Raw genomic sequence first — 20,601 nt, 5'->3', positions numbered from 1 at the left:
TATTTTTAGTTATTTTAATTTTATAAATTTAGTTGCTTAAAAAACTTGAAAAATGTCAGTACAGTTTTGATTGAACTGGAAAGCTTTCAAAATAATCTTACACCCCCCAAAAATTTTTATTAAAGTACAGATTACCAATTATTTAAAAATACATGGGAAAAGACATACAAAGGCAACTCTGTATCATACAACTAATTTCTAAGCTCTATACTTTTTAAATACAAAACAATGATCAATATTCCTAATAGTATATTGGCACAGAGTGACAAGTTGGTCTACAACTCTTTTCACTCAATTCTGTTTATAAATGTTACTGAGTTTTTAATGTCTCATTTTATATTAGAACTCTGTGTTTACTTCCCCAAGTAGTACGTAGTTATTTCTTACAGTTAATGTTAACAACTACAGGAAGCTTCCTTACGTCACAAAAATTTAGCATGGTCATTGCTCTGGAAATAGTTACCATTTGGTATCATCTACACTAAGACCCACATATTTAAAGGCAAAATATTAATGGGAAACTATGGAACTTGACAGCAGGAGGAATAAAAAAAGATACTGTCATCTTTTTTTTTTTTTTTTTTTGATACTGTCATCTTTTACTGCTGACTTGCTAAAAAAAAAAAAAAAAAAAGACTCCATTACTTCCTTTGGTACTATTGCTAGAGAAGCATTTTCTGCTAGACCACAGGTGGCTAGATAGTTATCCATTTTATATTTCCTTTCCTAAAGAATGACAGATTTACCAATTAAGTTGCTCAATCCAATAAGCAGACACTTTTAGAATACCATATACTTTAACTGCCTGAATAAATTATTTTAATTGGATTAGCAGCTTTATGTCTAGAAAAGCAGTATAACCCACTGTGTTCCAGAATTAGAATGCTGACTCAGAGGCTGCCTGTCAGATACCCAGTATCTTCTATCCCCAGTCATGAAAGTGGACCTTCAGGAATTCTGTAATGTAATGTATGCAAAACTGACCTTATCTATCAACACACAATATCGGGCCAGCAAAACCAAAAAGCATACTCATAAGGTAGGAACTGGCTTATAGAAACAAGAGGGCATAGATCCTCTTATAGAAGAGAAACACACCTGGTAATAAAAACAATCTATAATAAACATGTCTAGAGATGATTCTGGTTCATGTGTAAGCCTGCTTAAACTGACTGTGACTGACCGGAAATTGTCTTTTCCTAATAAAATGCCCATTCATTATAAGTTAAAAGTTGGTCCTATTTCTTTACAAATCTTGTATTTCCTTGGATTTATCTACTACACCCTCACTGTACTGCCATTAATTTATAAGCTGGGCCTGCCCAGCCTGCCAATAAAGCCTCTCTTCAGAAATGTACCAGATGCTTTAAACAGAGGCATCTTTTAGAATCCTGCACCTTCAAGACAGCGTATGAAAAACCAGCAATTGGTCCTCCAATGCAAATACCTCTCGTTTCACATTATCACAGGAACAGTGCAGTTTACTCACTACTCCTTCCCTATAGGAAACTCAGTAGCTGTAAAAATTTTTTGTTCAGTTTTAAAATATTTCAGTACTTATTAATTCCAAAGATCCGAACACCATGTAGTTGTGGCATTTTGGGAATAAGCACACTCAGGAGAGAAGCTGTATTTAGGATGAAGTGAGTTGGATCATACTTCGTATAGAAACTTGCCAGAAAATATCTGTAGAAATAAAAGTTAAGAATACATGTAACATCCAAAAATGAAATTACTTACAACTTAAAAAATTAAAAGAGAGAAAAAAAGGGCCACTAAACACAAATTGCCTAGCAGTAAAACTTTTTTTGAGAACCAAAATAAAAAAATTTTAGTGTGGGCCCAAGTGAATTTAATTTGGCATTTAGAAATTTGTTTAATGCAAGTGCATTTTGCACTTCTGTACCTATGTTAAATGGATTTGATCGCATGCTCTGCTACTTAGCCTCCTTTAAAGCAGAAGGCTTTCAAACAGTTTTCGAATCCCCTCCAAGATTTCAGGTACAGTTTTGTACTTACGTATGTGTTCCTGAAGAGAAGATCTGGATCCAAAACATTTATCATGTTATCAAAGTGTTTTGTGACTCATCAAAAGGGTAAGGACTACTAGTATAAAGTTTGAAAAGCAGGGTTTTAGTATATTAGGACAATGCAGTCTCTTCGAAAGAAAGAAATACTTGTTTACCCCTTTGTGTTCTCAATTCTACACTGTAGTTGAACAGGTTTACAACAGGTCTAATTGGCAACTGAAAGACAACTGTTGTAAAATTTTAACTGTTTTGCTATAACCGAACACATGTGTTCAGAGATCTATTTGAGAACAAGTGTAAACTATCTTTAAGACCATAAATCATCACGTCCAGAATGCTTAGTGTTACCCAAGGGTACACCACAGTACAGATGCATCATCTAGCTATTAAAAGCATATTTCTAACATAGAAAAGATATTTCATGCCTTGATCATATCTAAGAAGGTAGTTTTCACATAGGTATTTGTCTAATTAATTTTAAAGAAAAGTATAATAAACATTCCTCTAACTACTGTCATTAGCTCATCATAAGGCAAAAATAAATATCTTGTGTAATATGGTTAGAAATCAACAGCTACTTCCAGGTGTGACTAAAAACATTATAGTTAAAGAAATGAATATATCATTTTTAGAACTGTCTAGATTGAGAAATTCTACGATGTTCCACCTATTTAAAAAACAGCCAGAAAATTCTTTTTAGAGTAAATCACATTCAACTGTTGCTTTAAATTCTTTCTTCCTTTTATATATTCAGAGACCGGTTTTATACTTCCTTCACTGAACAAAATAGGACAGCACTTGCACTTAGCCCATTTGATTTGGCATCATCATTGTGGGTTTGATCTATAAGCTGACAGAGTAGAAATAATAAATCTTGCTATAGCTTCTCCTTCCCTACTGTAGCCTATGTCTCCTTTTTGTCTTTTAATGAAAACTGTGAAGATTATATGAAAATTACCTAATTCTTAACAAAAGACAAGATGACCCTCTGAGGGAATACAAATCTCGGCGAGAATCAGTGTGAAAGCATCTATTTGCTAAGGGGTATACAGGAAAGAGACCTACATTGGAAGACAGACATTTAGGGTTTAATCTGAGCTCCTGACTCCAAATAGCTTGCAAAAACTTTAGCAAATTCATGCATTTGAGATTTGGTTCTGTTCCTTGAGAAAATACTGCATGCCACACCTACTTGACAAATCATAATCAAATATGAAAATGTGAAAACACATTGAAAAGAATTGGGGCCTGAGGATGTAGGGTAGAGCACTAGCCTAGCATGTGTGACATACTAGGTTCAATCCCTAGCACTGCCAAAAAAAAAAAAAAAAAAAAAAGAAAGAAAGAAAATAAGGTCAATGCTATTCAGATGGCTTTAATGATATTTGTTCAGTTATGTGAGGAATTTAACTGGAATATATGAAATCATACCTATGGGTAAAAATTATATTTTGTGAAATACGGAGATTAAACACAGCTATCTATACTTAGTTATGATAGCTCTTATTGAAAATTAGGTATATGTCAAGATTTTTACATGTATTATAATGTAATCCTCTGTAACTGACACTTTCAAGAAAATAGTCAAAAGTCACATAGCTTCAAAGCAATGGAGCCAAAATCCAAATTTGAAGTGTCTAAATGAGCATTATGGCATTTATTTTTGTCAGACCATACAGACATTTTTCTTTTTCTTTTTTGGTACCAGGGATCGAACTCGGGTCCTTGTGCTTGCGCAGCAGGCGATGAAACCACTGAGCCCCAGGCATTTTTCTTTTGAGGTTAATTTTATATGGGACTAAAATAACTCAAAATTTCCACAAAATGCTATAAAGAAAAAAAACCTATCACTTTGTAATAGTGATTACTTTCACTTGAAAATGCTTTTTCTTAAATATCTATCCAAAAACTACCTCTTTAGTCCAGCTTCAAGAATTCTAAAGCTACAGAAAGTCTTTCCAGCTACTTCAGGCTGCACTGATTCTACCATGGATGTAGTACTATGTACAGGGTATGTGATACAGTGTTTATTAAGATATATGTCAAGGGGCTGGGGATTTAGCTCAGAGGTTCTGGCACCTGCCTGGCAAGCACAAGGTCTTGAGTTCGATCCCCAGTACCAAAAAAAAAAAAAAAAGATATACGTCAAAAGTACTTATTATGTGCAATCCTATTATAGTACCTATGATGGGATTCAAAGCAATCTATATGTACTTATAAATTTGTAGGAGAAAAAAAAAAGCACATATAAAACATATAAAATTTTTAATTTGTCACTTATACCTAAATCTGTGGGGGGGGGGCACAGAAATAGAACCACCCACAAAATAGTCAAGAAATGATTCTTAACACATTCATAATGCAGTTGTAATTCTTTTTTTTTTTTTTTTTGGTACCGGGGACTGAACTTGGGTCCTTGCGCTTGTGCAGCAGGCGGCAAAACCAGAGCTGGGGCTGTAATTCTTATGTCTCACTGCTGGGTGGCTTGAACCATGGGTGGTACATGAATGACTATACCACTGAGAAACTTTTTGTACATTTTTTTAGTAAAAAGACCAATAAAAGTGATTAAATCCATTTGTACCACTGGTGGTACAAGCCACATGATGGGACAGTCATGCATGCACCACTGGTGGTTCAAGCCAGCGGGAATATGTTCAAAACAAAACAAAATAAAACAAACAAAAAATGCTGCTTAGAAGAGCCTAACCAGGTGGGAGTTGGGTGGGAATAAAACAATTCACATAAAAGGAAAATGAAGTAGGAACTATTTTGTGGCAAGTCCTGAATATCAGGTAATGGAAGGAAGTTATATAGGTATTAGATGCTTTACAACTAGGTATTGTCTCATTTGTTTCTCACAGCATCAAGATCAGGTATTAGTAGCCGAAATTTGATACACGAACAAACCAAACTGGGTAAATGATAAGAGTCAGGATTTAAGTCAGGTTTGTCTTATACTTCAAGCATGAACTCTTTTATCCCCAAACATACTCTCTCCCAAGGAGTTTGAATATCCAAATCGGGCTGGGTGGCCAAGAAAATTCTTCTGATCATCTAATTCATTATTGAGGGAAATTAATCTGACAGCGCAATCAAAATATAATTCATTCTCTTACAGGAAACATGAGGACAGGAGATGAACACTGATGAACAGGTAACGCTGTCTCCCAACGTACTGACTGAAGTGAAAACAGGTTTATTTCAACTTGTCAAAAATTTTGCCTATTTTTATACTCTATCTGAGGTAGCTACTTTATTGATAGAAATTTTCAATGAAATATTGTTTCTAATTCTAATTCAATCTGAAAAATCTTCCTATTATTCAATCTTCTTTATCATTAAGTAGTTCTACCACTTACAGAATTATTGGAGAAACTGTGAAAAACTTCCGTGAAGATGTAAACTGTACTCCATAGTCCAGTTGTTCCCAGTGAGTTAGAAGTCTTGCTTTACCCTGGTCAGGAGTTTCAAAAGGTGTTCCTTTCACTGCATGGAAAAACACATACATCCCCTGGAAAACAAGCAACAGAGCATACAATCAATACCAAATGCAAAATTAGTCCTTGCCAGTAAGCAGTAAGATGTGTCCAAGTTATTTTCGACAGATTAGTGAAAGGCTGCAGCCAGTTTGTACATGGCAAATGAACCTTTTTGGACTATGTACATATTATCTGGTGAAAAGCAGTAAAAGGTCAACCCAAAGTAACTCTTTTCATTTCTTTTCATTAAATTGAAAAATAAAAGTATCATCAGGGTAGCTTCCCATCCTTACATTTACGTTATTGAACATGTTTCCCATTAGGAAATAGGATTACCTTTTTCTAAATATATAGTACTAATGTTTTCTTTAGATTGCCCTATTTGTAAAATGGTAGACATATAAATTGGTGGGAAAAAAATGAAATCTCTATATTGGGAAAAATGCTTTTGAAATATTTAACATTAGAACTGCCTTTGTACCTCAGTAGTTTTCTTCCAAAGAAAGATGACCTGATGTAACAGGTATAACGTTTGACTTAATTCACTTTTAAAATCACCACTGTGCCCCTTTTAAAGTTAGTTTTAAAGAGCATTACTAAAAGCCATTCTGTCTGTGATTTTATTAAACACCTACTTTTTTGGTTAATTAGAAAATCAGTGATTTGAAAATTTTACTTTGTACTATGTTAAGAGGCCCTTCCCCTCAAAGCTTAGTCTGATTCCTAATGTATTAAGCAGTTCAAAAGTAGTTTAGCTGCAATAACCCCTTGTTATGGCTTGTGTCTAGATGTCACCCCAAAGTCGCATGCAGTTGTAGGTGGGGCTTTTTCAGAGGTGGCTGAATTTAGAATGTGTGATTGATTCATGGTGCAATGCTAGGCTTGAGGGCACTAGGATTAAGGGTGTGAGTTCTACCCGTCCTAAGAACTCTGGATAGGATAAAAGGGGCAGAAAGATGTCGTTAAGGTCCCTTGTTGCTTCTGCTGTTTTCTGCTCCCATCAACTGTTGCCATGTGCCACCCTGACTAGGAGCCAGCTGATTATGGACTGAAACCTCTGTGAACTGTAAGCTAAATAAACCTTTCCTCCTTTAACTTTGCATATTGGGTATTTTGTCTCAGCAATGAGAAAAGCATCTACAACACCCCTAAAGTTTAGCAGACTCAAGTTCCATTGGGTTTAACTAAAAAATTTAAATATAGGGCCCAGAACATGTATGCACATATAAAATTGAACAAGACATGTCTCCAGTCTTGAGAAAATTGTTTTCCAAGAGACGGTAAGAAAAAATACACATAAACATCTCAACAGTAGGGCAGAATCTGCTATCAGAACTACAATCCAGAGTATTCAGATATTTCGGCCGGAAGCACCATCTTCCAGTAATTTGCCAAAGTGACAAACACAAAGGGAAAGAGGAGGGGAACCCGGTATATGTTCTCCAGGCCTTTGAGAAAACATGGGCTTATTCCTTTGGCCACATACATGCCAAACTACAAAAAGGATGGGGTTGTAGACATCAAAGGAATGAATACTGTTCAAAAAGAATTGCCATACAAATGTTACCGTGGCAAAACTGGAAGAGTCTACAATGTTACCCAGCATGCTTTTGGCATTGTTGTAAACAAGCAAGTTAAGTGCAAGATTCTCGTTAAGAGGATTAATGTGCATACTGACCATATTAAACACTCAGAGTCAAGACAGCTTCCTGAAATGTGTCAAGGAAAATGTTCAGAAAAAGAAGGAAGCCAAAGAGAGAAGTACCTAGGTTCAACTGAAGCACCAGCCTGTCCTGCCTAGAGAAACATACTTTGTAAGCATCAATGGGAAGGAGCCTGTATTGTTGGAACCTATTCCCTATGAATTCATGGCATAAGCTAGGGATGTAGCTTTGCCATTCAGCACCTAATTAGCAGCTAAGTGTTCTAGGCCCTACTTAAAAATAAAAAATCTGTGCTGTAAGGATGGTTTTCTTAACTGAACAGGTACGTGGTGCCTTTACCTCACAGAAACAAGTATTTGGAGCAGATTCTCATTATACCTAGTTAATTCTGTCAAGTCTTTACTCTTTAGTGTTTTTCTTGCTGAAAGATGTGAGGTATTGTGCAGGTGTATAACCAAATGGCCAAATATTTATGAAATATTTATATTGGCTCAAAGATCCTCTAAATTACCATGAGGAAAAGTTGTATCAAAATAAATGGAAATCAATATATAGAATTTTGGTTAAATAAATTGTTTAAAGCACACACACACACACACACACACACACACAAGAGTACTCAGGAAATACAGGAGAAAGGTTTCTTATTGCTGAAGCCAAAGACTTGATACTACCTTGTCAACTACCTTATTCTTGAAGGATCAGCTCAAATGACAGCTCCTTAGTGAAACCCTCAGCAGTAATGACCTGTTTATGTACTGCACAGACTTTAACTGAAAGTACTTTAATTACAGGAATATATTATGTAATTCAGGATGGCCTTGAACTCACTGTGTAGGCCCAGGCTGGCCTCGAACTCATGGCAATCCTCTTGCCTCAGGCCCCCAAGTGCTGGGATTACTGGCGTGCAACACCACACCTGGCTACAGCACAATATATATTGAGTTGTTTCCATAATATTTGTTTTCCCACTAGCCTGTGTACCTTAGGAACAAGAACTGGTACAGACCAAGTTTTAGAGATGTTGGAAGATAGCATTAAGCTGAGTGTTTATGCAGTAAGCATAAACCATTTTCACAGGGCTTGGAAGGAAACTATGAAACTATGCGTGCTTTCAAATTCTCAGGAGCATATGAGCTAAGAAAAGTGAAGAACCTCTATTCTAGATCACAGGTGTGTTAGAATGTGTCTAAAAGAAGAAAAATTCTTTTGCTTTTCCTTTAAACCATGCACTTACTAGTGTTTAGAGTATAACATCCAATTTATTGTTCCTAGCAAAAAAGATTAAAATCTGTGTTTGGGCTTGCCTAGCATGTGTGAAGCCTTGGGTTTAATCTCCAGCACCACAAAAAAATGTTTTCTGACCAGGTATCTTCTTCTATTCCAATGTTACTTTTATGAATTTTTACATAAAAATGTTAGTGATGATTTTTCACATATCAAAAGAACTTCAAAACAAAGTATGTATCTCATGGCTAGCTCCTAATATTTACTGAATTAACGAGAATTCAATTCATTTTTAAAGCTGGGCTAATAATCTTGTGAAGCATTAACACCTCTGAACTGTAGCACTGAGTATAATCACCGTAGGTTTCTACTGTATGGTTCAGAAAGGCAAATACAATATTAGTTTTCTAATCGAGTAGAACAATGAGGTCTACCTTTCCATGTTTAAAAGCATTCAGCATGTGTTTCACATTTTTAATTGGTTTAGTATAAGGTATCTTAAAAGCAGACTTAAATTTGGAGTCATGTAACTGCTACATCTATGGCTGATTAAGTTAGGATTTTAGTGTGGTGAGCTAATAAATACATCAGAAGTTCGTTGTCCTACATGGTGTCAATTATCTACTGTTTGTTCGTGGCCATATATTACACTTCAGTCTCAGTCAATCAATCTGAAAATAGAGGAGGGAGATGGAGGATGGCTTCTAAAGTGCAGTCAAGGCATGTACCACGGGAGAAGGAGAAAGTAATTTAGCAAACATTTAAGTAGGTCATGAGTGAGACAGAAAGGAAAAGATTAAAAAACAGATGAACTATTAATTATAAAATATGATAAATACATTACAAAATTCAGAGAATGGTATAAATTCCTAGAGGAGGTGATACCTGAGTAGTCTGGCTGGGCAGGTAGGATCAGCAGTCAGGGCAGGAAGTAGGAAAGAGTATTAAAAGAGTGACGGCAGGATGGTTCTTGTTAAGAGTTAGAGCGCCCATGTCTAGGGATGGCTGAGATAAGACTGAGTCCCCTTCTGCCTCTGCACTGTTACTAACTGGTCCTCTGTGTCACACAAAGAACGTCAGATTTTACTAAAATGCAAATGGAGAATTCTGTTAAGTATTTCACAAATATCTCTCTGCCAAGTTGGAATAGAAAAAGGAAGAGGAACAACAAAAGAGCACCTGATTTTCTGGAGTAATTTACTTGAGGGAAAGAATGCGCGTGTGGGGAATCAAGCTCATAGTAAAGCAGGACACACGGGCTTTGACCAACTGGATAAGGACTATAAAGGAAAAGGAGGAGTCGTCCTAAGACAAGGGTGACTACCGTCCTACTTTGCACAGGATGGTTCTGGTTCTGGTTCTGGTTTACACCGTTCTCTTGCAGTAGTTATTCCTAGAGCTCCCTTTTACTCTCACGACAGTCTCGGTTTGGACGATACATTCTAGTAATCACTGTACCACTGACATTCAGCTGTCTGGCTGCTTACTCTGCAGACAGCAGTGCCTTCAGATAAGATTAGGAGCCAAGTCAGGAGGTGACTGTGGGAGGGGGCAGGGGATAAATCAGGAATACACTGAGTTCTGTTTACATTTGTTTGGTTTGAGGTAGAAGGTCATCTAGCGAGATGAACATGAGTATCAAGCTAGGCATGGTGATGCACACCTGTAATCCCAGCACTTGGGAAGCTGAGGCAGGAGGATCACTTGAACCTAGGAGTTTGAAGTCAGCGTGGGCAACACAGCAAGACCCTACCTCTTAAAATGAACACACACAACAGTGTTTGCCCTATCAAAGTTTACCACATAAAGTAGACTAAATGGACATTCACTTATCACTTTCATCAGCACATTGTCTTTGTCTTTCTCCAATCAGTCTCAAATATACTCAAGAAAGGGAAAAGTATTTATTAAAAAAAAGATTTCTCCCACATTTTTGTTTTTATTTTTTTGGTAACAGGCAATTAGCAGGGATGCATGGCAGGGTCAGTAGAGTGGATAAACCTCACCCTCGTGGGCCTAACACAGCACAGACAGTACAGGAGGACACAGCCAACAGGAGCGGCCAAGGGCCCTGAGGTGCTGAGCATGGCCACACTCAATCTCCATCCGGAAAGAAAACAGTCTCGCTTTGGGTAACAAGTGAATAGCAAGCCAACTCCCATGAAGCAGCTAAGTGTTTTCAAACTACTGCAATATATGTGTTAATTGGTTTCATTTATACGGCTAGTTTATTTTAGTTTGTTGAAAAGACAGATTTGTGTTATTATCTGTTTCTTTTCTATAAAAATCTTTTGGTTTATGTCTTGTACTCTAAGTGACTTCTTTGAAGATAATCACACATAGTATAAAAACTATTTCTATAAAAAAAGAGAGCAGCTAACATATCATAAAATCTTGAGTATGATTAAGCTCAAAATTTCTGTACTGAATGAGGAAAGTACACGTAAACAATTCAGAAAGACTTAAGGACTGAAACCAAATTATTTTCATTAGACTCCAGTTGGCCAAAAGGAGAAATGCTTCTCAAGCATTTTGATTAATCAATTCCTTATAATAGCATGAATTACAGTGTCTTGTAATTTTTACTAAAATTACCCACTATTTTCTAGATTCTATGCAAACAACAGGAGAAAAAAGTCTTACATATAAAAAAGGCCCAATGATAAAAAGCATGATAGAAAAAACAGAACCCTATACCAGATCAGAATTCTTTAAAATTAATTCTTATATACTACAAACCACTGAATTGTATGTTTTGTTTAATTGTGAAGCATAGATTTCAAGTAGGTGAATTTAATAGTATTAGAATTTAATAGTAATAGAATTTAATATGAATTATATCTCAATAAGCGATCAAAAAATACCGTTGTTAGGCTGGACCTTCTCCTGGCATGCACATGGCCCTGGGTGTGAGTCCTAGTGAGCAAACAAAACACAATACCCCAAACCATGGCAAAGTCTCATTTTTGTTTATAATATATCAAGTATATTCATGCTCTTATGGAACGATCACACTACATCCATTTCCAGAACTTTTTCATCATGCAAAGCTGAATCTCTGTACCCATTAAACATTAACTCCCCATTCCTTCTTCTCCTCAACCCCTGGCAACATAAACCTTAAGCTTTTAAGTGGTTAGAATAAAGCTAAAATTCTTACCAGATTATGTATAATATTTGTTAAGGTCCAAGCAACAGGAACACTGAAGAAAGGAATGCTGAGTAAGACAATATGAAGCAAGCCAACTCCTAATGCATATGTCAGCCACATGCCCCGGCTGTTCATTACACGAGTATTTGGATTCACCTCACTGTGGGCAACTCCAACATTCATGTTTGCTCTGTAGGGAAGAAATGAAATGAATCCACACCAATGCATTTAGGAAGCCTAAAACCTAATTCTGACATGACAAAAAGCTACCAGGATTATTTTTTCCCTGTTATTCTGAAATAGACAGACATACCCTCCAAAATATGATACATGCCAATCCTGATGTAGGGAGCAAAGAATCCTTAACATTTGAATTTACAGAAAGATAACAAGACTTGTTTTTATGGCTCCCTTACCACAGTTTGTCTTCCAGCATGTCGGTTTTACTAAACAAAATAATGCTCAGGAAAATATAAGCTGAAAAGAGAATAACCTACTTTTTTTTTTTTAATATATCATGAGTACAAAATAAAATCCTCCTGACTCAGCCTCTTAAGAGATCTGTGCCAGCACATCCAGCTCTGTTGTTTACATCCATAATTGGGGGAAATGTAATATTTAATTAGAGGTAAATGAGAATAAGATACTTTGTTCCATACAAGTTTTCTTCTATTCTCTGGGGTCTATCTACTGCACATGAATCCTAGATGAAGAACCCTCGCTTCACCAAGATGTAGGCCCAGCCCAGTAAGAAATTAGAATCTAACTGGATAAAAGGATAGAGGCAAGAAGCAATCTCCTAGAGAAAAATGGGTATCTATTAAAAAAAAAACACCCTGTCATTTCTTTTTCACTCACTATATTAATTTTTAAATTTCAACGAGTCTTAAGGTAGTTGTGCAACATAGTCTTTAAAGGTTAAGAAATACCTAAATCACATCCAGATAAACGACATGAAACAAGGAGAAACGGAGTTTTAAAAAAAATGTAGTCAAAATAGGACCAGTTCTTCCCAGCCCCATTTGTGCTGTCTTTCTTAATGAAACAAAATTTCATAACAAAATAACAAGTTAATACATTACTTATCATTATCTTCAAAGTAGTGACTCAGAGTACAAGACATAAACCAAAGATTCTTACAAAAAAGAAACAAACAGATAATGAGTACAAAGTAAAAAGTCAGGAGTTAGCCAGACATGGTGGCACACGCCTGTAATCCCAGCACTGGGAGGCTGAGGCAGGAGCATTGCTGAGAGTTGGAGGCCAGCTTGGGCTATATAGTGAGTTTAAGGCCAGCCTGAACTACCTAGCCAGACCCTGGCTCAAAGCCAAGCCAAACCAAACCAAAAGACAAAAACGACAACAAAGACAGGAGTTAAACTTTGCAACAAAATATTAAAGAAATAAAATGACCCAGCAAGTTAGCTGAGTAGCCAGATTCTTACAGCTAATGCACTGTTCTGTATATACAGAGGTCAGAGTTCAAAGCACTCCTTTTTGAACACTGAAACTGGGAGGAACATGCCTTGACAATGTGCACAATTTACATGGTCAAGGGATAACATCTGTGTCTCACTTCTGTGACACAACTAGGTTAAAGTGGTGAATCTTTCTTCTGTATATTTCTCTATAGTCAACTCCCCTAAAACTTTACTTTCTCTTAAAGCTTTTCCATGCCCCTTTCATGTTCAAGATGAACACGAAAGGAAGGACCTACAATAGTCTCGGTCATTTTAGTGAAGATGCTTATTTGGGTTTAAGAATTCCGTAAAGGAAATCAAACAGCCGGAAGAATACCTATCATCCCAGGAAGAAGGTTCAACGGGGCTAGATTACATTTGTAACAGCTCTCACTTGAAACTATATAAACGTTTTCTATTACAGAGTTAACAGAGAGACAGGAATTCCTCCTAACCCTATCCAGCAAGTGTTTTGGGGCATAACGTACCTTTCTTTTACCCTCTAAAGATCTCTGGAATAGGCATCAAGGCTTAGAGCGACCAAGTTACAGGGACAAAGCACAAGCCTCTCCGCAAATGTACGTGAGTAAATCCTTCTACGAACATCCACCGTATATCACATACTACTTTTAAATGTTACAGTATACAAAGGATATTCCACCACTGCAGATATTTTTCCTGCTTTCCACAAGATGGAAAAAGAAGGCTGGAAAAGAGGCCTAAAATTTGCATCTCAGGGGAGAGGGGAAGGGGACATAAAGAGAGTAAGATGCGCTTTACGTGTAAGAACTCCCTCCGCTGAACGGAATCATCATGTGTGTGCAATCATACGCTAATAAAAGTTCTAAAAAGAAAGAGAAGAAAACAAATTTACACCTGCGGGGCAGGGCTGAGCTGGCCGGTGCCGAAGTTACCCGGAGGTAGAAACCCTCCCCGCAGGAGCCGCGCCTCCCCGCGACCAGCGAACAAAGGCTCGGGGGCGGGGAGCGGGTGTCGGCGCCCCCCTCGCCCGGCCGCGGCACCCTGACCGTCGGGGACCCTCCCGCTCGTCCCGGAGCCCCGGCCGCGGCCTCCGCCCGCCCCTTCGAGGTCGCAGCTCAGCGTCCCGTGGGGGCCGTGGCGCCGCGACGAGGACCTGGGGGCGGCCGGTGTCTGGGGCCTCTCGCCCGCAGCGCAAGCAGCGCGCCGCCGGGGCGGCAGCAGCCTTCCTCTCTCTCCTCGCTCGGCACGGACCCCTTGAAGCCCACAGCCCCGGCTGCGCTCTTGCCCACTTACCCGCCGCCCGCTGTAGGCGGCGCAGGACACCCCGGCGGCGACGGACACCCCGGCGGCGACAGCAGCGTTGGCTCGGGGTCTGCCCTGTGAGGCGCTGCGGACGGAAGCGGTCCGGGCAGGACTTCCTATCAGGGGATTGGCTACTAGCCGCGTCAATCCCGCTTCTCCCCGAGGGGCGGGACTACGGGGCGCGACGGGTGCCCGCCCCTTCGCGCACGCGCACTGTAGCGAGTGGGGAGTCGCGCGAAGCGGGGCTGGGGTCCGGGTGGGATGCTGGCTGCTGGCGGCTCGCCGGTGGACGGTAGTAGCCCTCCTTGCACCAGCTGGAAGGTACTGTCGTGTGGCCGCAAGGCGTCCGTTCTTACTCTGTCCTAGGTGTGAAGGTGCCGCTCCTCAACTCCCGCCTGCTGGGGCCCGGCCCGCGGCCGCGGTGGGCGCCTCCCCCGGGGCGGGAAGCGGGCAGAGCGGCCCGCGAGCGCACACAGGTGGGGAGCGCGGGCCGAGGGGCTGCGCTAGCGGAGGCCCATTTCCCAGACGCTTCTGGCGCAGGTCTTAAAAGAAGGTTGTCTTCCTGGCAGAAAATTTAATCACAACAACCGTAACTTGATTTGTGATTGTGAGCATGGCGTTGTCGTACTGTGGTGTGCAGTGACCCATGACGGGTACCCATAGACTCATCCTTTAGTCGCTGCCCTTGCAGGTGTCATTCTGCGTTTATCCCCACGCCGAGTGCAGGTACCAGTACATCCTGAGAACACGTGGATATCAAAGAGGAAAAGACTTGATTAGATTTTTTACTTTTGGTACTGGGGATCGAACTCAGGACCTTGCGCTTGCGAGGCAGGCACGGTGCCACTGAGCTAAATCCCCGGCCCCATTGATTAGATTTTTTGCAATCCTCTTTGAAATCAAATTACCTTTACCTTAATAGTACGTAAATTATTATTTTTTTCCTGAACTAACTTGCCAAAACATTTCAAAAGTTGATTTAAGAGAATGTTGGCTCTATGTGTGTAAATATCTAACATTTCTGTTGGGTTAGATTTAGTCTGCCCTTTAAATTAGTACTACTTGTGTTCTCCCTAGAAAAATCTGTTGAATTGTCTGATCCCTACTTCTTTTTTTTAGGTACACCCGGTGTCCTTAATTGACCTTGCTGGTCATTAGCATACTCTGGAGTCTTCCACTTAAACTTTCAGCAGACGTGGAAGAATGACTGTCCCAACATTTCTCAGACATTCTGTGCTGTGAACTTGTGAGCCTGGCATGAACCCTCTACTTTTCAAGAATCATTTGGTACACATGTAATAGAATGGTACATTCTAAAGCTGCTGTGTATGGTTAATATAAAATCTTTGTCCTCAAAGGACTCTGAGGCAGGAGAGAAGGAAAATGGAATGACCTGTGGTTAGTTTGGATTAAAAATAAGGAAAAGGTGCTGTAGGAGTGAAAGGAATGGAATGCCTAATCTAGTAGGGACATGAAATGTGCAGCGGTGGGGCGGTGAGGACATTAAAACAGGGAAGAAAGTCTTTGAGGAGGTGACACTGAAAGAAAATCTGGAGGGAAGGGCAGAAGTCAGCCTAGAAGGGAATTCTGTGAGCTAAGGGGCATGGTGGTAGGAAATTACCAAGGTAGGTAGAGATCCACTTGTTAAGGAGTTTGAACTTGACCTAGTTAGCAGTTGGAAACCATATACAAAAATTTAAGTAGGGTAGCAATATGATGAAATTTTAGAAACTATCTTATAGGTGGTTGAAATTGGAGTGAAAATATTAATTAGCTGGCTGTTGCTGCAGATCAGAGAAGAAATTTTAAGAGGCTGAACAGCGGCTATACTGAGAATAGAGAATTGGTTTGAGAAGTGTTTAGAAGTAGGATAGAAAGGACTGGGTCCTAAGATGTGGATGTTGACAGTTTCTATGGTGTCAGGGTTCGCTTTGAGTGCCTGCATGGAAAATTCCGGGCACAGCCTTCCGAGTCAAACATCCAAGGGTGTACATCTGCTGTGTAATAGTGTCTGATCTTGAAAAAGTCATCAAGCCTTTAAATGTCATTTGGAATAGAGGAATGATAGTATACATGGGGGTGCTCTAAAGATTAAAAGTGATAAAGTGTATAAAGTTTTTACCTTAGCTGTTGTTTTTATTATCAAGAAATACAGGAGAAAGATTCTGAGATCAGTTTGGAAAACATTTAAGTTCAGGTTGCCTCCAAGTAGGTGAAGAAGGCCCTGGAGCCTGGAAGAAAAGTTGTTAGGAGGAACATTTGGTCTAGGGATGAATGGAAACAAGTTTAAAATTAGAATATAAAGGGAAGGAGTTATGGCAATGGTGAAAATTGCTGGAAAGGACACACTTTAATGTTTACATTGGCACAAGAAAGATGCTGATATTATTTTTAGTGGCCCTTCATTTAGTGTTTATAAAGTGCTCAAGGTGAGTGAAGTGCTGTGATGGGTGTCTGTGCATCCAGAGATACATACTACATGATTCCTTGCACTCTCAAGTTATACACTCAGGGCTGGTAGGTGATAAGCATCCCATGAGTGCAAACCAAACACGTTAGGAGTTAAGGGAGGGGGAAGGATCATCCCAATTGGATGATCAGAAAGGATTGTGTTGCAGATAATACTGGAACTGGGTCCAGAGTGATATGCAGCATTGCATTAGGAGGATATGTGGAGTACAAATACATAGATTGCTAACAGAGGAATGGAAGTATTTAACCTTGGTGACTAACAACAATATACTGTTAAGAGAAATAGCAAAGTTAAGTGGAACATGTGAGGGAAGATCTCATGATGAGTTCTGTTTCACAAATATTTATTTGGGTAACAATGGCACTAATTGTTACAAATATCTGTCTTAAGCGAGACATCACTTTTAGGGATATAAATTTTGGTTTGGGTCTTAAGATACTTAAGGAGAGGGGAAGGGTTGGGAAATGTTCACATTTCTGGGAAGAAAGTGAAGACCTCAAAGTGGTCAAGGAAGTATAGATGGAAATAGTGTTGAGGATTAGGCAATATTAGCATCACAGGTTTCAAGGAAGTCAAGGAGTATGAGTCTTGAAGAATGGATTTAGTGACTCAAGATATCATCAGTGAGGTTGAAAAGAAATAAAATCCTAACAGCGGTTAAAGTGGTAGCCATTTTGCTAGGGTTATAGAAATCAGTTAGTGATAGGGAATTAATGACAGTCAATGTAGGGTATTTACTTTGTCTTCATAAAAAAAAGTGAAGCTGGCCATGGTGGCACATGCCCGTAATACCAACACTTTAGAGGCTGAGACAAGAGGAGCACAAGTTCGAGCCTAGCCTCAGCAACTTAGACCCTGTCTGAAAAGAAAAAAAGGACTGAGGATGTAACTTTGGGCAAAGACCCTGTGTTCAATCCCTGGTAGTACATAAAACAACAACAACAACAGAAAAGAGAAAGATGATTGTGGGCATAATAGAGTTGAGAGATTTTTGTATTTTTGCTTTCAGTGGCAAAATGCTCGTGGGGAAACTCATTAAATGAAATTAGGTGAAAGTGTCAGTAATTAGTTGAAAATGTTAGTGCCTTAGCCTTTTCAGGCTGCTATACCAAAATACCATATGCGGGGTAGGCTGTAGACAGCAGAAAGATTTTCTCACAAGTCTGACAGAAGAACAGCATCGAGGCGGACTTAGTATCTGGTGAGGACCTGATTGCTGGCTCATAGGTGGCGCCATCTGCTTGTGTTCTTCCGAGATGGGAGGGGGAAGGCAGCTCTCTGAATATCCTTAACAAGGGCACTGATCTCGGTCACTAAGGCTTCAGCCTCATGACCTCGGCCTACCCCCTCTAATTCTATGAACTTGTGGGTTCAGCATTTCAACATGAATTTTGGAGGGAGGAAAGCATTCATAGCACTTCATGAGGAGAGAAGAGACACTGACCTGGCCTTAAGGGAAGAAGAGTATGCGTGGAGATGCAGACATCTTATGAAAGAAGAGGACATGGTGGAATGGGATAGGCAAGGTGTAATAAGAGTTTATGCTATGCCACAATCTCAGTAAACTAAGACTGATGAAGATTGGGATGAAATTAGGGGCTTAAAAACAAAAAAGAAAGATGATTTTGGGATAAGTGTTGTAGAAATGAGTCAGAGGTGATGAGAGTGGGCAAACTGCCCAGAACAGGTAAAGGTTAAGAGGAGACAAGGTTTTAACCCATAACTTTGTTCATCAGTATTTCTCTTAGATTCTTGGGATCCTCAAGCTAATGTAGAATACTGTACTTGAACTCAAGCCTAGTGGGTTAGCCCCTTTAGGGGTAGAGGCCGAGGGTAGACGGGTTGTTCATTTAAGAATTTGGATGAACTCAATTTAGTCCAAGTATCCTGGGGTCTTTTAGCATTTATATGCCAAGCGCTATAAATTTATTTATATATATCCTTATTTCTAACTACCACCATATGATACCATTATTTTCCCCATTTTATACAGTAGGTGGTTGTGTTTTAGAGAGTTTAATTTCCTCAGTGTTGTATAGCTAATAGGATAAAACCAAGTAGTTAAGTTCAGAACCTGCCTTTTTAAACTACTACTCTGTCTAGCATTCCAGTAGAAGTATGACTAACATAGGCCACATCATCTGAAATTTTCTAATCATGTTAAGGAAAAAAATGAATTTAATTTTAATATGTATTTGTATATCTTTGTTATCGCTGAGACACAATACCTGACACCTGCAAATTACAGGAGGTAAAGTTTATTTTGGCTCACAGTTTGTAGAGGTTTCAGTCTGTAGTTAGCTGGCTCTTATCCAGGACAGCATGGCAGAGTAGAAATAGCTCGTGGCCTGTCAGGAAGCAGAGGGAGAGGGAGGGAGGGAGACCCTTCCAGGCCGCACTCCCAGTGACCTGCCCCTTCCAACCAGGCTTCACCTCCCAACCTCACATTTAGCTATAAACTCACCAGTAGACTAATCTACGATGAGTGTCACATCCCTGTGATCCAATCACAAAGTCCCACCTATGAGCTTATGAGGCTTTAGGGCTACATCTAGATATAAAACACAGCAGTGTAGCTTAATATATCTAAAATAGCACTTTATCCTATACTCGTGAAAAAAATTAATCTGACTTTATGCTGAATTTGAAATCTAATATGTATTAGCACATCTCAGTTTGCTTTGTTTGTTTGTTTGTTTTTTGGTACCAGGGATCGAACTCAGGACCTCACGCTTGCCAGATAGGCACTGTGCCACTGAGGTACATCCCTGGCCCAGCACATCTCAGTTGGGACTAGCCACATTTCAAGGGCTCAGTAGCTACGTGTGGCTAGTGACTATGAAATTACACGGTACAGGAGCTCTACACCCTTAGACCTGAGGCTGTAGTCTGAAGCTTCAGAAGAGGGAAGGTGCCTTTTGTCTGTGACTAATATGTGTGAATGTTGGGGCAGTGGAGAGCCTAACTATCCACTGTTTCTCTGATGCTTCCAGCCCCGGAGAGGGAGTTATTTTACAGCTGCTCCCCTTGAAACTACATATGCCAGAACTAAATCAAAAATCTAGGTTGATTAGAGAGTAACTGTTAGTAGCAAAAAAGAATTACCAACATTCCTTTACATAATTGTCTCACCACAGTACTGTACATTTATGAAAGTCTTTACCATTTATAGAATGACATTTTATATGAGCTTTCTTATTTGATTCTTATGGTAAACTGGTAAGGCATTATCCAGTTTTACAGATGATGACTAGTTTTTGCAGAAGGATTTAAGTGATTTGCTTCAGTTTACATCTAATAAAGATGAACCCCAAGACTTATTTCTTAGCTTCTGGTCTATCTTTCTGCTGTGCCAATCAACTTTGCCTTATGTTTAGCAAAATATATAATGAATTGTGACCATTTACCACCCTCAGAAGCCAGTATGTCGCCTCTTCCCAGAAATGCGTCCCTTAAACGTCTGTGTACGGCAGTGCCTATACTCCATTTCTTGCTCTCAGTTACTGTTCATGTGACTGTTTATGTTGCCCGAGAAAGAATCCTAAACTGACCTCTCTGTTTTGTTTTCACACTGCTGTTTTATTTGGAACTATATTCCACGGGATCAAATCATCATACAAGCATGTAATTAGTCATGTTAAATTAAGGAAGTGGTAAGTTGTCGTCGTCGGTGTCTCTCCCCCCCCCCCCGCCCCCATCTGCCCCATTCTTTGGTCCAAGAAACTTTTTTTTTTTTTTTTTGGTACCAGAGGTCGAACTCAGGACCTTGCGCTTGCAAGGCAGGTGGCAGAACCACTGAGCTAAATCCCCAGCCCTAACTCTTTAACTTT

General features: G+C 39.4%; 2 protein-coding genes across 8 annotated transcripts in view; one reads left to right on the top strand and one right to left on the bottom strand.

The window, feature by feature from the left end:
* On the bottom strand, window positions 1-14,428 carry LOC147820903 (ORM1-like protein 1). 3 transcript variants are annotated; one of them, XM_087203147.1, is made up of 6 exons: window positions 14,290-14,398; window positions 13,795-13,858; window positions 11,564-11,744; window positions 5,393-5,544; window positions 2,020-2,106; window positions 1-1,686 (listed from the first exon to the last, which is right to left on the bottom strand). In XM_087203147.1, exons 2-5 carry the CDS (start codon window positions 13,827-13,829, stop codon window positions 2,061-2,063), a joined length of 414 nt encoding a protein of 137 aa, XP_087059273.1. In that variant the 5' UTR covers window positions 13,830-13,858; window positions 14,290-14,398; the 3' UTR covers window positions 1-1,686; window positions 2,020-2,060. The 3 variants fall into 3 exon arrangements, with proteins under 3 accessions (XP_087059273.1, XP_087059271.1, XP_087059272.1); XM_087203145.1 differs by lacking the exon at window positions 2,020-2,106 and having other exon boundaries at window positions 14,290-14,392; XM_087203146.1 differs by lacking the exons at window positions 2,020-2,106; window positions 13,795-13,858 and having other exon boundaries at window positions 14,290-14,428.
* A 52-nt stretch (window positions 14,429-14,480) lies between these two features.
* The window catches only part of LOC147820902 (PMS1 protein homolog 1-like), a 37,624-nt gene continuing 31,503 nt past the window's right edge, over window positions 14,481-20,601 (top strand). Inside the window, exons 1-2 of one of the 5 annotated variants that reach the window (XM_087203141.1) lie at window positions 14,481-14,619; window positions 15,418-15,604. The gene's annotated coding sequence lies outside the window, so the exon portion shown is untranslated. Of the gene's footprint in view, window positions 14,620-14,719; window positions 15,025-15,417; window positions 15,605-20,601 lie in introns of those variants that run through there. The other 4 variants (XM_087203140.1, XM_087203142.1, XM_087203143.1 and 1 more) reach the window with 4 other exon arrangements.

Source organism: Heterocephalus glaber, unplaced genomic scaffold (genome assembly GCF_053883595.1).
Source record: "Heterocephalus glaber isolate CG9 unplaced genomic scaffold, H.glaber_assembly_v1.0 deba00001785, whole genome shotgun sequence".
NCBI lineage: Eukaryota > Metazoa > Chordata > Mammalia > Rodentia > Bathyergidae > Heterocephalus > Heterocephalus glaber.
This window is presented reverse-complemented; position numbering and strand designations above follow the sequence as displayed.